The sequence below is a fragment of the Micropterus salmoides genome, unplaced genomic scaffold (genome assembly GCF_014851395.1).
Source record: "Micropterus salmoides isolate LMB-PRFRI ecotype aquatic unplaced genomic scaffold, ASM1485139v1 Ms_hic_scaffold_2, whole genome shotgun sequence".
NCBI lineage: Eukaryota > Metazoa > Chordata > Actinopteri > Centrarchiformes > Centrarchidae > Micropterus > Micropterus salmoides.
The window spans coordinates 30,351,192-30,369,577 of NW_024041150.1; the positions used below are offsets into that span (position 1 = coordinate 30,351,192).

Sequence of the window (18,386 nt, forward strand, 5' to 3'; positions counted from 1 at the left end):
ATTGTCTTGAGGTCTAAAATGCTGACAAACGAGGTACCTGAGGCTAGCCTGTTGAGACCATCTTGATCTCGCGAACTCATTCACTTTCGGTCTGCATCAGTCTGGTTTTCTACACATGTTGCTGACAAATACCCGCCGTCCAATCACAGCTATTTATTTGTTTTTTTGGTAGGCTATGTGATTTCGAAACGTCTATTGCGAAATGCGAATGTTTGAATGAAGTAGATGAAATTTTCTTTAAAAGCAGAACAAATGCTCTCAGGCCCTTAATTGAAAAGGATGTGTTTGTCATTCACTTTCAACAGGTTTTGGTTTTAATTTACTGGCCATTGCGTGAAGATGCATTTCAGTGGCGGCGCACGTTGATATGGCCTCTCATAGTAGAAAATCAACCACTTTGCCTCAGGCAAACCTAACCTGAGGCACCTTGGCTAAAAATGGCTAAAAGAAATTATGGTGAGAGTAAGATCTAACAAGTTTGGATTAAATCTATTAGGGTTTGATGTGGGGAAAAAGCACAGCAAAAAGCACACCTTGATAATGCTGTCTGCAATACATACTGTAAGTCTATTTAAACAGAAACTATCTTTGCTTTAACAGGTGCTTCCTGGGCATCAATCCTGAAAGAGGCTCAAAGACCAAGAAGCGGACAACAATGAACCTTCATGTGAGCACCCTTTTGAGGAAACTTATTGACTTTGAGTGGGCATAATTTTTTTTTTTGCAGCGGTAGTTGTCAGGCTCAGATTTGAGTAGCCTTGTTCTTTTTGTAATTTTTCAAGACAACTTTGCACTACAAGATTTTTACACAATGCTGTTGTGTGTCGACTCATTATAATGTTTGAGACTGAGAGGAGCACCTGACCCCTTTAAGACATTCCTTCATCGCTCTCTCCCTCTCCCTCTCCTCTCTTATCTTGCCGTGAAGGCCTCATTCCCATCCTGTCCATTACTGTTACTGTGACACAGCTAGTTGAATAGTTGAATTGTGAAACAGGTAGTTTAATTGCAAGTTGGCACAATTTTCTGCATTTTAAGATGGCTTTTAGGACTAGAAAGTTGAATTTCTTGAACTCTTGAAGTTCTTGGCATCTGCTGTACATTGAAAAATATTTATTTGTTAATATAGCCATTGGGCTAACATTGAATTTACCTCAGAGTTGTTTGTTGGGGGGAGGGGGTTAATTGTACAATGATTGTAAATTCACAGTAAATGGAAGCTTCATCTGTATTACTTTTACAGTACGTTACTGTTTTAGCATGACTTCCACAGTATACATTGCAAATTCACAGTAAGTTATTGTCAACTTGTACATTACTTTCACAGTACACACTGTAGTAGTAAGTACAGGGCCTTGTTGTAATGATGTACAGCAAAAGATTGTAATTCCCCAGTAATGTACTGTAATATCACAGTAATTCCTTTGTCATTGAAGCTGTGAAGTTACAGTATACAGTTGTGCTTTTACAACAATGCATTGTAACATCACAGATATAAAATTACAGTAAATTGCTGTGAGTATATTTCACAGTATATCGCTGTAATCCTTACTGTGAAAATCAAACAAAATTTATCCAATTAATTATTTTAAATTCACAACGAAAAAATTTGCAGTGTGGCATATTTTGAGCTGTCATGTTAATATGCACTGTCCTTGCACATAAATAAAATAAATATATTTTAAAAAGTACTTTTTACGCAGGAATGACCAGTTTCAGAAAAGTGTTTATATCATTGGTGTAGGAGCCATACTGCCCGTTTTCCTCCAAGCCACAGGGGGCATGATATTGTTTTGTGTGCTGAGGCAAATGCTGGCCTCAGCCTATTTGAGTTCCTGTAATATTTTCTGGCAAAGAATGCCTCTTTTTAAGACAGACGGACTTCACCCAAAGAAACGGGGCTCAGAAATGTTAGCTGCTCACATACAGCATGTGGTGCGGTCCACACATGACTTACGTGAATGACTAATCATTCATGCAGCACACCTGGACACACCACCGCTCACTGAACAGATCTCTGCCTCACTGCCAACTGTCTCCACCTGCTGGCATGTAAAGCTGTCTGCTCCCAGCGTTGGACTTCTATTCCTGTCATCATCACGCATAGACCAGTAGCCCGAAATGTGCACGTCCCACACAGAAATATTAGTAATCTCTTAAGGATTAGGACAACTGCACCAACTCCAGCACCCAGAACAAACTCATTTAAAATGGCTCTCTTCAATGTGAGATCACTTTCAAGTAAGACTTTTATCTTAAATGATTTTATCTTGTCTGCAAATCTAGATTTTATGTTTTTAACTGAATCATGGTTGCAAATGAATGACTATAGCCAGCTAGCTGAACTGTGTCAATATGATTCTTTTAGTCAACCGAGGGTCAGTGGACGTGGTGCGCTAGTGAGCGTGTATAGGAAAAGTTTTAAATGTCATCAAGTACGCTGTGATGAATTTAATCAGAACTTCCTGAATTTTTATCTACTCTGGTTTTAAATTATGACAGAATTGTTCTTTGTGGCAATTTTAATATTCATGTTGATGACCCCAACAATGTTAATGCAACTGACATTTTAAATATGGCCACTTCTTTTAACTTCAAACAACATGTCAAAGGACAAACACATAACCGTGGTCATACACTAGACTTGGTTTTTACCCTGGGTGTCAGCATTTCCTCTGTGGAATTAGTGGACATGACCATATCTGACCACAGATGTATTGTTTTTAGCTGTGATTCGCCTGTTACTCATGTCGCCTCACCAAGCTCCGTGTGTTCTCGCATCTTTAATGAACAAAGTGTTCACATTCTTTCAGAGCCAAAGCCAACATCTGTCTGATTCCAACACCAACAATCTAGTCGATCACTTCAATCATATCTGCTTGTCGTCACTAAATATTACTGCTCCTCTAAAGGTTAGGCCTACGTCTAAAGCTAGTAAGCAACCCTGGATAAATGACAGCATTCGCAGCCTAAAAAGGGAATGCAGGAAAGCAGAGCGCAGATGGAAAAAATCCAGTCTCCAAGTCCATTACCTCAGTCTGAAGGATTTATTAATTAAATACAATAACTTGGTTAAGGATGCGAGAACACACTATTTTTCTGAACTCGTTACTACACAAACACAATCCCAGCTTTCTGTTTAAGACTGTAGTTCAGCTGGTAAACCCAACCCCTCCTTGTGCCTCAGCTGGAAGTAATGATGACTGTGAATTGTTTTTATCTTATTTTACCAATAAGGTGGTGTCAATCAGAGCCTCTATTACCCCCGCGGCCTCTTACTCAGAGGTTCCTCACCAGCAACAAGAGCGTTTTAACCAGTTTTATCCCATCGCCTTGTCTGAGCTTTTAAAAACAGTATCACAAATGAGAGTGTCCTCCAGCCCACTTGATGTAATATCTACAAAGTTTTTACTGAAAATAATGGATTCTGTTGGGCCCCATTTGGTCTCTGTTTTCAACAGCTCCCTATCTACTGGTTGTGTCCCTGATTATTTTAAAACGGCTTGCGTGAACCCACTTTTAAAGAAACCTGGTTTAGATCCCTCCCTCCCACATAATTTTAGACCAATTTCAAAACTGCCTTTTATTGCAAAGATTCTAGAAAGAATTGTGTCCAAACAGCTGCTCACTGTACTGGAAAATAACAAATTATTTGAAAAGTTTCAGTCTGGTTTTAGGAAGTACCACAGCACTGAGACTGCCCTGCTTAAAGTCACCAATGACCTTTTAATGTCTGCTGATGAAGGCATGTGCTCAGTCCCGGTACTCCTGGACCTTAGCGCTGCTTTTGACACCATTGATCACAACATCATATTAGACAGACTGAGGCACTGGGTGGGGATCTCTGGTACTGCCCTAGAATGGTTTTCATCCTACCTGTCAAATAGGAAGTTTTGCGTATCTGTAAACAACTATGTCTCTTCGTTCTGTCCAGTTAAATATGGTGTGCCTCAGGGGTCGGTCTTAGGACCCATTTTGTTTTCCTTGTATCTGCTTCCCCTTGGACATATTATCCATAAACATGGCATTTCTTTTCATATTTATGCTGATGACACACAAATATACTTGCCCGTCAGATCCACAGACCCTGGAATGCTGAGTTCACTTAACAACTGCCTTTGTGAAGTTAAAAAATGGATGTCAAATAATTTCCTCCAGCTGAACTCAAGACAAAACAGAAATCCTGGTCATTGGGTCCCAGCAGATGGCAAATCAAATACTGCCATCTGCTGGTTCCCTAGTAAATCACATTAAGCCTGTGGCAAAGAACCTTGGTGTTTGGTTTGATAGTAATTTAAATTTCGAGCAGCACACCACAAAGCTTGTTCAATCATGTTTTTATCAACTTAGAAATATAGCAAAAATTCGATCTATGTTAACTTTTAAGGACACCGAGACCATTTTACACGCCTTCATCTCATCACGCCTGGATTATTGCAACAGCCTTTTCACCTGTTTAACCCATAAATCTATTGATCGACTCCAGACTGTCCAGAACTCAGCTGCCAGGCTTTTAACCAGAACAAAGAAATATGACCACATTACTCCTATTTTAGCTTCATTACACTGGCTCCCAGTATGTTTTAGAATTGATTCTATTGATCACTTTTAAAGCTCTTCATGGCCTCTCGCCTTGTTATATTTCTGACCTTTTAGTCCCATACACACCAGCACGCACCTTGAGATCCCCAGGCAGAGGTCTGCTGTCTGTTCCAGAGTCTCGACTGAAAACTAAAGGGGACAGAGTGTAGCACACAGGAAGGATTATGGGTAGGGCTGTGATCTGATTGGTTGGTTAAGTCAGTTGGTTCGGCTGCTGGAGCAAAAGTGAGGTGTTTAAAATGAGACTCAGAGACCAAGGATTAGATGTAAGATGATGCCGGCTTCTTATATTTGAAGATATGTATAAAAATAAAAATATTGGTTGGTACCAAAAATGAAAAAGTACAATAATAAAACAAGTAATGAATAAGGCGATTATTGATATCACAATCAGGCTATGACATCAGCATGAAATGCTTGCTTTCCAAATTTAGTATTAGTTGAGTATTTCACTCTTTGAAGTAGTTCTATAATTAAATTCCCGGGTGCACCCTTTAAACCTGAATTTCTGTTAATAACACCACATTCAAGTTTGTTCAGATCCAGTTCAATAATACAATCCTGTAGAATTCACACAGTACAACAGTAACCCTTAACTGCAGGAATGATTCCTACTACTCAGCTCCAAATTCTCAGTCCCAAGGTGTGAACAGGTGAGTTTGTTTAAGAGAGTCCAAAGTCCAAACAAAAAATGGATGTGTCGAAGGTAAGTCAGAGTTCCATAGGGTTGGTGTATGTATGTGTGTGGGGGAAGGAGTGTGAAGGTGAGTTAAGGGGTTTTGTGTTGTAGTGGGGCCTACCCCACCGCAAAGTGCAGTAGTAGCGGGACAGGTCCAGTGATCCTGAAGAGGGAATGGCTCCCACAATCATTCAAGAGGGACGGCTCGCCATCAATTTTCATCCGCAGATCCAATCCAGACAATGGAAGAAGAAACACGCACACACAACAAAAAACCTGACTTGTCAACAGACAGGGTCAGAGAAATATTCACTGCTTAAGTCTCATGCAATAATATACACTACATGAAATTCACAATACACAATGATATACATATTGTGGGTGTTTACTTTCTGTGCCTCTCTCTCAAATTCAGCATATAAACATAAATAACTAAATAAAATAACCGGCTGCACACAACCGGATAAGCTGCACCAATAAGCTGCACGTTAGAACAATTAAAGTTTTGATGCAAGTGCAAAATAAAGTAAGCTGAGTTTACACATTAAACAACACAGTAAACCAGCTTGTTCAACTAAAATTGTAGCTTCATATTCACTAAGTGCACATAAATAATTTAAGGTACAAAGTAAGTGAAATTCCTAAGTTGAAAATGAACAGTCTCACCGATTTCACCAGAGCGGCTGGACACACACCCAAAATGGCGGCGCCCAGTAAAGCTACAAGGTCTTCTAAAACGAAACATACGAGACCGTATGCAACTTTCAGTACTTTCTCTCAGTGCAAAATAAATTAGCTTTCACAGTAAGGTGATAAAGAATGAACAAAAGCAGTTTTAAATGAATTACCTCGCTCTTGAATCAGCAAAGACTGCGCGTCGCGGGAATCCTACGGACATCAAAGCTACCGACGCTGCTCAAGCGCTATATCTAAACACTGAACTTACAACTAAATTCTTACTGCAGTTAGCTACCACGTTTGTAGTGTTGAAGTTAGCCTCAGTGTAGTTCGTTTTTAGCTGTATTTTCTCCAGGTTTCTCCGTTTTTCACAGTTTTCATCCTCTACAGCAGCTTAGCACTTCTGTCTCTCCACACACACACAGCAGCGGGGGAAAAAAAAAAAAACTTTCGCTCGCTCCCAGAGACGCGGGAGCAGGTGGGCGGGCCTTTAAAATCCTTAGATAATCTTCAAGTTGCATTTCAAAAATAAAATCACTCATTCAGATTTTTATAGGCTTTTCCTATTTTTAAACCTAGATCATTTCATCTGTGTTACAAGAGCGTTTGCTGTCAGGGCCCCGAGGCTCTGGAACAGCCTGCCCAAAGAAATCAGGTCGGCTGAGTCAGTGAACTCTTTTAAGTCCCTTCTTAAAACATACTTTTATAGGAGAGCCTTTCCCGATCTTATTTGACTTTATTTTATCCCTTTTATTTTATTGTATTTTACTAATTTTATATTTATCTTAAACGTTTAAAAAAAAAATTGTCTTTTCAATGTTTTCATGCTTTTATCTTGTATTGTTTTTGTATTATTGTCTCTTGGGTATTATTGTCTTTACACTTGTTAAAGCACTTTGTAACTTGTTTGTGAAAAGTGCTCTACAAATAAAGATTATTATTATTATTATTATTGTTACAAACAGATGTGGTTAATTGAAGAAGAGCAGCAAACAATTTTTAACTGTGCTCAGATTATGTTGTTTATTCTACTTTATATTACGTATTATTTATTGTAAGTGGTCGCAAGAAATAAACGGCAAACTGCAAACTTGCGGAAAAGACTGGATATCACGTTGTCTAAAGAATAAGAGGTAACCTTAACTCACAGTCAACATTGGCAGTAAAGAAAAAAGTGCATTTTCACCACTTATTTCATTTAGCTACTGAATACAAGGTGAGAAGGAGAAACAGAGGCATACTGCAGTTGTCTTTTTAACTGTATTATCAAAGCACAAAGGAGATGGGGTGGCAACACCTCAGCCATGGAGAAGATGAAGCACAGTCTTGTACCACTTGAGCGACCACAGGGTCGCTGACCAGAATGGAGATAATCAACAGGCTTGCTTGTCTAGGATAATTAAAGCCTAATGCTTTGGGTAAATAACAAACAAAACTAATGTCAAATGGTGAGACACTGCACCACCGCACCACCCTGCAGAAGTAGATGTGTTTAAAAATATAGGCTACTTTTTTAACCAAAAGTAAAAGTACTCATTATGCAGAATTACCAATTTCAGAAAAATGTATATGATTGGATTATAATTATTAATGCATCAATGTGTAATCATCACTTTAATGTTGAAGTTAGTAAAGTTCAGGGACATTTTAGCTACATTATATCTTGTGAATGTCCCCATGGTGATTAACATAGTTTTATCTTAATTTGTAATATTGTATCATGCTTTTAATTGTATTTCGTATTGTTAATTTGGTTATACTAAGTTAAATAGAAATTTAGAAGAAATAATAGAAGAAATAGAAGTACAATATTTGACTCTGAACTTTAGTGGAGTAGAAGTACAAAGTAGCAGAAAATAGAAATACACAACCAGCTCAGTGGTTGGAGATAGTTTAAAGAAAGAATTTCTCCTGCTTCTTCGAGAGTCAGAGCTCCTTAAAGGTTTTAACTCTGTTTTGACTTTGGATAAAATATTTCTTCCATAACATCATTTGCTTAATCTAAAACATGCAGGTCTCCACTCTTGACAGCACCTGCTGCTTTCAGTGCTGCTTCCAGCGGGGTGTCTGCTCCCTCAGCTGCATTATAGCCTTTAAAACCTCCTATCACTGCTCCCAGCACAGCAGATGCCCCTATAACAGCTGCTGCTGCTGCTCCTCCTACTGTTCCTCCTGCTGCTGCTCCTCCTGCTGCTGTTGCTCCTGCTGCAATATTCTTTAAAGCTACGACAACTAATTCAACCATCACTACCACACCAAATAAAGCTCCTAACAACGTACCTGTTGCAATACCTGCTAATCTGACCGAAAGCTTTGTGGATACTCTGCCCTCAGCCTGCTCTCTGATCTCTTTCTCTGACTTGTCTCCTGGTAACAGTTGAATCTGCTTCTTCTCTCGCTGTATTTCTTCCTCCACTGCTTGTAGCATTTCATTGGTGTAGCAGCTCCCGTTGTTTTCCATCACCGTCTTGTCTATTGACTTAAGTAGCTCCTCCACCTGGAACTTGTTGCTCCTGTATTCATCCTTTGGGTTTTCGTTCCAGTATTTATTATCAACGACATGGCAACGGCCTCCGCACTTCTTCACCAGATCACTCGTGAACTCGTTCTTCTGGACATGATCCTCAATTTTCTGTCCTTTACGGAGCTGGTCACCATGAGTAAAGATAACTGTTGCATATTGGAAAGCTTCTTCAGAAAAGCATTGGCTTATTTTGTTGATGACAGCCTGCTCATGCTCTGTGACTTTCTCTACTTTAAGCAAAATGAGAAAAGCATGAGGACCAGGAGCGCACTTTATGATACAGCTCACTATCTCAGACTTCAGCTCCTCCTCAGATCTATCAGTGTCAAAGAAACCAGGAGTGTCGATCAAAGTGATGCTTCTTCCATTGACAGATCTGGTCTCTACTTGACATTTTCTTGTTCCAGAGTCGAGAGAATCATCGATCTCGAACAGTTCCTCTCCAAATATGGTGTTAGCCAGGCTGCTTTTTCCAACTCCAGTTTTTCCCAAGATGACAATTCTTCTGTTTGACCCTGAAAGAAAATAACCAGTCATTTATACTGTAAATTTGTGTTTTGAAATTATTTCGCTATAAAATAGCTGCATTAGCATGATACACATATGAACATTGGTATCAATAAATAAAAGAAGCCTGCATGTATTTTATTGATCAAGAACACCTCAAATCATTTCAGTAGCCTATCAATCACTCTTCAACAATAAGGTAATCTATTGTGGTAAAGACCACTGAGGATCATTCTGTAAACAGCTTTTAATATGACACATTAAAAACTGGATTTGGATTTGGTTTAGTTATTTTGTGTGTTATTTAGTCCTTCCTTATTTGTATCTTCTAATATGGTGACATCAATGGAATAATAATTTGGTAATAATATAATAAAGGGTGGATTTTTTCACAGTATAACAGGATACTATGATTAGTAACACCTTAACAATCACATGACATTTTTGGTTTGTGAAAATAATTAATTAGCGTAACATATTATAATGCTGACATTTACCCTCCATTATGTCCAAACACTCCCCTTTGTTTCAAGGTAATACTGTATAAATTATGTTTAATGCTGTGACTGCAAACACTTGTGTTGTTTTTCCATAGACTCACAATGGTTAGACAGCACTTGTGGAGTGCTAACATTGACACACTAAGACAGTTGTCTGTGCCACACTTAAGCCATTAAATCTAATTTAAAATATATAGCCAACTAGAAAGGATTGAAAGATCAAATTAGTTCCGTTAGTCAGTTTACATGCGAGTATAGTTTAGTTCTGTATGCCAATTATTTCTCTGTGAGAGACGTAGTGTTTAGTTTACCTATAGGCTTTAGACCAGCAGTGAAAAGTTTGGAGTGTTATTTACTTGGGAAAGTCTAGGAAAGTTTTTCCACTTTTTAAATTCAACAAGGGAAATCATCAAGTAAACTTTACTTGCTAATACAAGTTTCCTTTACTAGCAAACCTCAGGTAATTTACTGTTGTTTATTAATATGGTTATTGAATTTCACTCTACTTCTTTGTAAGTTTTACTTAAACACTGACTGCTTCAAACTGAAAAATATCACCTAAAACCAACCTTTTCAAGGTAATTTTTAAATACCTTTTCTATCTTTTATTTATGGACTATATTTAAGTAACATTTACACAACATTTTACATAATATTCATTGAAACAATTAACACAAAAAATGAGGCAACTGTTTCATTTAACAACCCATTTATTTTTCTTAAGTGAAAAATTATTTTTTCAATAAAACATTTTCCAGCAAGTTTGCATGGCAAAACAACAAGGTATAGTTCACCCTAAGATTAATTTTGTTATTATTTACTCACCCCTTTGTCAATAGAAGGATTGGTGAAGTTTTGTTAATATCCGTGTTCTTCTGCAAGTTTGAGAGACATTTTTTCAACTCAACTGCAGTGAGCAGTATCTTAGCTTCAAACGTCCAAAAATACATCAATAATCAATAAAATGTCTCCATACTGCCTTTCTGAGTGTCCTGTAGATCACACGTGCCAAGACGTTTGTAAAAAACATTACAATCTTGTGTTCAGCTTAGTTTGCTCCTCTGCTCTTCCCATGTGTGCTCCTTCCAATGCCAGAAACAACTAGTACACACTACTAACTTCCAGCTACCCCATCCATGTTCACGCAGCACCACAGAGGAAGCTGAGCAAACACAATTTTGTTATGTTTTTTTCAAAATATCTAGGAAGTGTGTAAGCTGCAGGACACTTGCATTACTTCAGATGAGCAGTATGGAGACATTTCTTTGATACATGACATATTTTTTGGATGTTTGAAACCAAGTTGCCGTTCCCTGCAGTTTTGTAAGAAAAAAGATCTCGGCAAACTCCCTACTCAGTCCTTCTAGGGTGAGTAGATGATGACAGAAATTTCATCTTAGGTTGGCTATAATGGGTTTGAGGTAGCTTGTTAAAAGGCACAAGGACAAGTTCAGGAACTGTTTGCATAGAGCATACGTAGCCTATCTTTTGGATATGCTTTTAAACCTTAAACTCTTGAAAAAAAACATTTGACATGCTTCAGGAACCTTCAGTGATGCCCATATGCAGAAGACAGGCCTTTGCAACACTTCCACAGTTGTCAAGTACCTCAGTCCTTTCAATAACAATCGACAGTGTCGGATGCACCTTCATCTTCTTCACTTGTGTGGAAGACACAGATCCTCAGGACTTGCTCAGTTTGCTCCTCTTGAGAGTCCTCTCTGCTGATATCCTGTAACATATATGTGAATCCATGTTCTTATTCAAGTTATACACTTGTAATAATAATGTGCTCAAGTGAACTTTGTGATCTGAAAATGTTTTTCTTGTAGTCCTCGATTAGTTCCCCTGAAGACTCCCCCAGGAATTCCATCAGGGCGCGAATAATGGCCTCCCACCTTGCTTCAACGTGTCACTGTTTTAACAGACAGAAGATACTTGTGTAGAAAGTACTATATGAATTCACTAATCTATACATGTTGTCAATAGAAGCAACATCAAAATTCATACAAAACTATGATATCCTGGATCTGCATTGATTGGTCCTCTGAGGGCATTAATCTTAACTGCTGCAGGTTCATCCACTTCACAGTAACTGTATGCACTTGAAACTTTAACTTAACCTTTCCCAAACTGTGGTTCGGGAACCAGAGTGAAATATCAATTTTATGAATTTATTTTCCTCTGTTAAGCTCAGGTGCATCTCTCTCTACCTCTATTTTTTGCCCTCTCATTTCTGTCCCTGTCTGTCACAGACTCACACAAAAACCTTTTTTTCATATCAGCATAAAAGTCAACTTAAAACTAAGAATGAGAGATATCTGTAGCAGGAGAACTTTTCCGGTGGAGGCTGTAAAATACAAAGAAATCTATTAATGCATCGTACTCAAAGTTACTTTAATGCCAGGGATAATGGAGAAGCAACATTTCTTGTGCTATATTCATATCACGAGAATAGTTATAACATCAGATTGTCCTTTCAACGTTTGTATCCATTACATTTTATGTGGCGCAACACATAACTTCACAATTCACAATATATTCTGCTTCATTTTAATTTGGAATAGTATGTATATTCTGTGATGATGGTAAACCTCTTACAACATATGAAGGGCAAAGCACTGCATTTTTTTTTGTACCTGAATAGCCAGATGGCTTTGCTTGTGACAGAGCTTGCTGTAGCTGCTGCTTGAGAGAGCACTGTGTCAAATGTAGAAAGTTTTTGCTTTGGGCTTAAGGACAAAAACACAAAGACTAAATAATACATTAAAACTACAAGAAATACTACATTAAAACTACAGAATACTACAAGAAATACTACATTAAAACTACAAGAAATACTACATTCAAACTACAGAATACTACAAGAAATACTACATTAAAACTACAGAATACTACAAGAAATACTAGATTAAAACTACAGAATACTACAAGAAATACTACATTAAAACTACAGAATACTACAAGAAATACTACATTAAAACTACAAGAAATACTACATTAAAACTACAAGAAATACTACATTCAAACTACAGAATACTACAAGAAATACTACATTAAAACTACAGAATACTACAAGAAACACTACATTAAAACTACAAGACAGGTGCGTTGTGTGTAGTGACCATAGTAAAATTAAGCTACATTGATATGTGATGTATGATTAAGGCAAGTGGGATAATATTATATTTTAACCCCAGTTACATATGCAGGAAAAATCCTAACTGACTTACCTTCAAGATGTTTTTGCTGCTCCTGTCCATTAAACCGGACCGCCCTCGTTGTCTTTTTGTGTTTTGGCCATGACTATGAAACCTTTGAATACTCTTCCCACACAGTTTATTTATTACATGAATGACATATATAATTGAATAATTCCAGTTCTCACTGTTACTTACAATTGTGACCATTAACCTAATAAATATTACTACACTGCAAATCATTTATTTCAGTGAGCTGCTCCAGCTTTGTAAAGTTATTAGATTTGTTTAAATTTTAAGGAATTAGACTGTTTAAATATCCCCACAACTGTTATGGAAAACACTCACATCAGTCCCTCGTCCACTGATGCGCTGTGCCGAAGCGTTGCGGAAAAAAAATTCCACACAATTCAGTTCTGGCAGCGGGCGAGCGTGTGCGTGAGTCGAGCACGAGCATGACTGTTTCACGGGATGCGTCCCGCTTGTGGCTGTCCGCACCTCCCTTTTCGATTGCCTTATGAAAATAGCTTACTCACTTCCCGTCTGGTTACTGATTGTTGATTAGGCCTACAATAATTAGTCTACAGCTTGTTTCAAATATTATTGCAAGGCTAATTTCGCAAAATATGCCCATGTGTTTCCCGATTATACGTTATTGTTGGGTAACATTAAAATATCCATTCAGTGAGCAGTGTTGGCAAAGTGAAAGAAGTAACCTTTACTCACCGTCCATGTTGTTATAAGAGAGATCAGTGAAGAGGAAAACACCGTTTGGATCTATCAAACAACCGTCCTGTGTGTATCTTTATCCTGTGCTCTGACGCAGGATTTCTTCTAATTTCACTTTCACTTTCTGTTTGAAAGGGGCGGTGCTTTAAGTGGGCTGTATGCTATTTATAAATCTACCGCAGTACCAAAAATCTGATCATCTCTATTCATTTATTAGCGTTTTTTTTTAAGACAAAAGAAGAAGATCTATTGGCAGCCGTAGCACATGTGCACTGTAAAACATGATTTAAGATTTATTTCTGTCTTGTAACTTAATGTGTAGGTCAGTGTTTCCTCCTGATAATTGACATAAATTACATTTGTGCTTTGCTTGTTTTTGTAAAATTAAAGTTTCACATGCAGCATGCAGTCCCAAACTGTGTCGGTCAAACGGCTTGAAGGCGATATCTTTCAACCAGCAGAGCAATAATGTAATGCACAACAGAGCAGCTTATAGGGCAGGTAGACTTAAAATTAATTTGAATTCTCATTAAATTATCTCATCTGTCAGGGAACACAGATATGTGGGATTATTTAAGTTTTCAACATGAGCAATAAAACCTGCTAAACTCTATTAAAGTCCAGAACTTAGTGTAGGCAAGTGTTATTTGTACGGTACAAAATATTTTAATAAACAACACTACCCAGAGATTCAAAATGAAAAACAGGGTCGGCAGTGCTTCAAACGTCGCCGTTCTAGGTCTTTGTTTTTGCGTTTTAGTCTGGATGGGAGATGTAAACGTAGCAAAAGGTCTCTGTTTTCAAACAGAAACGCAGTAGTGTGGATGGGGCCTCAAAAGCGGAGGGAAGGCTTATCATGTCTGCTGAGTTAGCAGGATTTCACTCTATCCATTGTAGTAAAAAAAATTCATTTTGTAACAGCTTTTAATAGGGATCATCAGGTTCCTTTGGCCCTGAAAAATCACATGAAATGGAAAGTCAAAATTGTTAATCACCATATTATAATGCTGAAGTTTACCCTCGTTCTAAACATTCCCTTTTGTTTCAAGGTACAAATGTTGGCAGCTCGATAATGGCAAAAATCATAATCAGGATAATTTTGTTCATAATTTAAATCAAGATTATTAACAGGATTGCTGATTGACTTTGAAAAAATAATGCATTTATTGAACTTTTAAAATTGAATGCTTCGTTTATGAAAATGATTATGAATCTCAAATAGCCCATGAAATAAGAAATAGTAATTGAATATAATTTACATTTACAAACTATAAATGTTTCTCACTAGCAGTAGCAGTGACATGTTCTTGTTCTCTCCACTGCAGTGATAGTAGCAGTGTTAGGCCATGTGAAAAAGTAGCCTAACCTAACTCGCCGTCCACGCTGTTCAAAGGAGCTGGTGATGCTCTTAGGCATGAATGCAGGATTGGGGCACGAGACAGACGAGCTGCCGTCACCCCGTCATCCTGAGACACGACAGAGCCACAGAGAGGGCAGCCATATCGCTGACCCTCTTGGCCAATGTCAGAGCCACAAGTAAGGCAACCTTGGCCAAAAGAAACCTCAGGTCCACCGTCCTTAAGGCTCAAAAGGGGCTTGGGTTAGTGCGCGTAAGACCAGCACCAAATCCCACTCCGCACCCCTTTCAGGAAATGCTTCACTAGGGGGTGAGCAAAGAGAGTCCTGTCACCAAAACCCCTGTCCATGAGCAGCTGGAGGAACGAAAGTACCCCCAGCTGTGGACAGGCCACCGGTTCCCACCCTTGGTTCAAACACCAGCATTGGACCAATGACCACTTGGAGGAGTAAGAGGACTGAGTAGAGGCTCTTGACCCCTGGATGGTGCAAATCACCTCACGGGAGAGACCAAACACTCCAGGTTCCACCTCTCAGCGGCCAGACCCACAGGGGGCATCCCCCCCGCCAGCAACCACTGGAGGCACCAGAATCACCAGCAAGGCTGAGAACTGTAGGCGATCAGGCACCGTCTCTGTCTCACCAGGTCAAAACGCAGGTGGATGAACCACCACTGCAACCTCCTCATGTGCAGGAGGCCCAGGGGGACCACCAGGACGGAGCAGCTCCACCAGAACATCCACCTTCTCCTGAGAGAGCTGCGCTCTCCAGAGTGAGGAGTCCAGTACTACACCAAGGTAGGTGAGCTGCTGGGAGGGAAGAGGAGCGCTCTTCTTCTTCTTCTTAGAGGGAGGATCACGGGTATGCGTAGTGGGCACGCGCGAGTCAATCTGACGGCAAGGCATGGCCACCGGGGGAGGGGAGCTAATACTCGCTCCCCCGGGGCCAGGCTACCCCCGGCACCCTGGGCATGCAACACTGGGCTGGTGGAGCTGGAGGTCGGGGAACGACATAGGGAGCTGAGCCCATAGCAGCCTCAGGCCGACCGTGGCGCTGGCAGTCTTTCTTACAGTGACGTTGATCCTGTGAACGCGCCGGGGAGTGGGGAGGACGTGAAGCCCATGCTGTGGGTGGGTGTAGATAACTTTTCTCAGTGCCGCGCAGCTGCGCGTAGGGGTAAACCCAATAGCAATAGCCTTAGAGGGCAACGCCTATACGAAATAGAACTGTTGTTCACACGCTGACTGTGGTGTGGGTTACAGGCTACATAGCTGGTAAAAAAATAATATGATTTTGAAATATGTAGATAAGAAATGCAAGCCAGGTAGTACAGTAAATCAGTAATAAAGCATCCTATGGCACTTCATTTCCTAGAGAGAGAATTCAGCTAGCTTACAAATGTTGTAGCCCTAAATTAATGGTTAGAAACAGCAACAGCAAAACTGCTAATATGATAGTTAGTTGCTCATCCCTGGCTGACGTGTTCAGGCTCAAACCACAGTTGAGTAAAGACTGAGGTATGAGTGAGGAACCTGTTCAAGCTGTGACCTGTGACCAGGTTTACAGGAAGTGGTAGTTTTCCATATTTAGCTTGAAGGCAACGGCGTCGCCAGGTCATTTTTCTGGGTCTTTAGCCCCGAATGTAACTCAACAACAGCAACAAAATATTTCCATGTTAATTTGCGATAATCCTCATGACTCAGCCTCTCTCTAAGGTCTTCAAAGAGCGGAGGCTACTCGCAATAATTGATACATTTTATTTGAAGTTCACCTATGTGACCACCCCACTAGCGTTAGTCAGACTGCCTGCATAGAGAGAGCACTAGAGTGAGGGAGAGAGAGAGCGCGCATTGCTCACAGCTTCAGGGCTTGTCCGCGACTTCTGAATTGCAAAATTGTAATCAAACATAAATGTTGTCGGTCAGTGCCAAGTCAATGTGTTAACACACAGGCAAATACTGTGTAAGCTTTGGGCTTCAGCCTCTTCTTTTTTTCAGTTGCAAAGTAATTTTGTGTGCATAGATTGGTGTAAGCACATATAAGATTCTTGTAAATTTCATATTCACACAAATTGTTAGTTTTTTCTATATAAATAATAAATAAATGAATAAACCATTCATTCAACACAAACGGTTAACAGTCGCCGCACAGTAATGAGAAAATATCACACCTGTCACAAATCTGTAATCTGTAAATCTGGACGTCCCAGAACACAGAGAGGCTGCTTTCCTATCAGAAACCCACAGCACCTGGAGCACAGTGGACAATGCCTATACGTGCTAGCTGTTAAAACTAAACAAAACTGTCATCACAAACAAATCAGTAATTTATTTACATTTATTAATCAAAGCATTCACAATAATCACTCAAAAGGCCTAACCTTTTGCCATTTCACAGCAGAAAAGCCCAGTTGCTTAGCTGTGTGGCTCACAGTAGGCCTAATAATATGCCAAAATATTTAGACACCAAAAAACATTAAACCCCTTGCCAGCACACAGTTCATCTACTGGTAAATGTGGGCCTTTGTAGATTTAAATAATATAAGATAATTGAACTTATGTCTATCTTCTTGTGTATGAAAACAGACAAATGTACATATTTATTGATGGATATTGTTTTCTTTCAGGGTCAAACAGAAGATAGTCGTCTTCACTCATGGTGACCAGCTCCGTGAAGGATGGAAAATTGAGGATTTTGTCTGCAAGAATAAATTTATGAATGATCTTGTGAAGAAGTGCGGAGGCCGGTGCCACATCGTTGACAATAAATACTGGAATAAAATCCCAAAAGATAAATACAGGAGCAACCGGTTCCAGCTACTTAACACAATAGACAAGATGGTGATGGAAAACAACGGAAGCTGCTACACCAATGAGATGCTACAAGCAGTGGAGAAAAAAATACAAGAGGAGGAGGAGCAGATTAGATGCTTATCAAAAAACAAGAGAGAGACCAGAGAGCAGGGTAAGGTCACCATGTTTAATAGGCTTTTGATCCAAGTGGCAGGTGCCACAAAAGGTGCATTATTTGGAGCTTTTATTGGTGTAGTATTGAGTGGGGTGGTCATTTCTTCAATGCCATTAAGCGCACTGGCATTTGCTTTAGTTGGAGCGGTGATAAAAGGTTTTAGAGAATATATTAAAGCTGAAGGAGAAGACACACAACAGGAAGCAGCAAGTGGGGCAGCAATGGCTGACAAGAACGAAGCTCAGTCTGTCTTAGATGAAGCAAAAAATGTTTCGGACTGACTGATCAGCCAGAGTACTTCAAAAGATTTTTAACAGCATTCATAGAGTAGATCTCCAGTTTTTTATAAACCCACTGGATAATGTTGGTTGTATTCCTGTCTTTTGTTGAAATACGTGTCATTACCATGCCTTATTGCACTAATAAACATATTTAAAAACAAATTAAAAAAGAAACATTGGTCTCTGTTTCCTTTGGCAAAAAACAGCTAACCAGAAAATTTAGAGCATTAAAAGTTTTCCTGCATTCTGGAGACATTTTCTGCTCCAATTTACGGTGAAAATGTATTTTTTATATGAGGGAAAACTATATTGCATTGCATGTTTTCTTATTGTGCAAATCAACCTTCTCAAAGCATTTTCATT

At 39.2% G+C, this 18,386-nt stretch overlaps 1 protein-coding gene and 1 long non-coding RNA gene across 3 annotated transcripts in view; both read right to left on the reverse strand.

Moving 5' to 3' along the window:
* LOC119912832 (GTPase IMAP family member 7-like) overlaps positions 1 to 13,549 on the reverse strand; it is a 63,101-nt gene extending 49,552 nt beyond the window's left edge. The window contains exons 1-2 of one of the 2 annotated variants that reach the window (XM_038732054.1): positions 13,417 to 13,549; positions 8,240 to 8,998 (exon numbers count right to left, since the gene is read on the reverse strand). In XM_038732054.1, coding sequence (XP_038587982.1) covers positions 8,240 to 8,998; positions 13,417 to 13,423 — 766 coding nt within the window. In that variant the 5' untranslated portion in view covers positions 13,424 to 13,549. Of the gene's footprint in view, positions 1 to 6,955; positions 8,999 to 13,416 lie in introns of those variants that run through there. The other variant, XM_038732053.1, reaches the window with a different exon arrangement.
* LOC119912842 lies at positions 4,863 to 6,164 on the reverse strand. The gene is made up of 2 exons (XR_005446284.1): positions 6,130 to 6,164; positions 4,863 to 6,012 (listed from the first exon to the last, which is right to left on the reverse strand). It is a non-coding gene; the product is annotated as an uncharacterized LOC119912842 (long non-coding RNA).
* Positions 13,550 to 18,386: the final 4,837 nt, after the last annotated feature.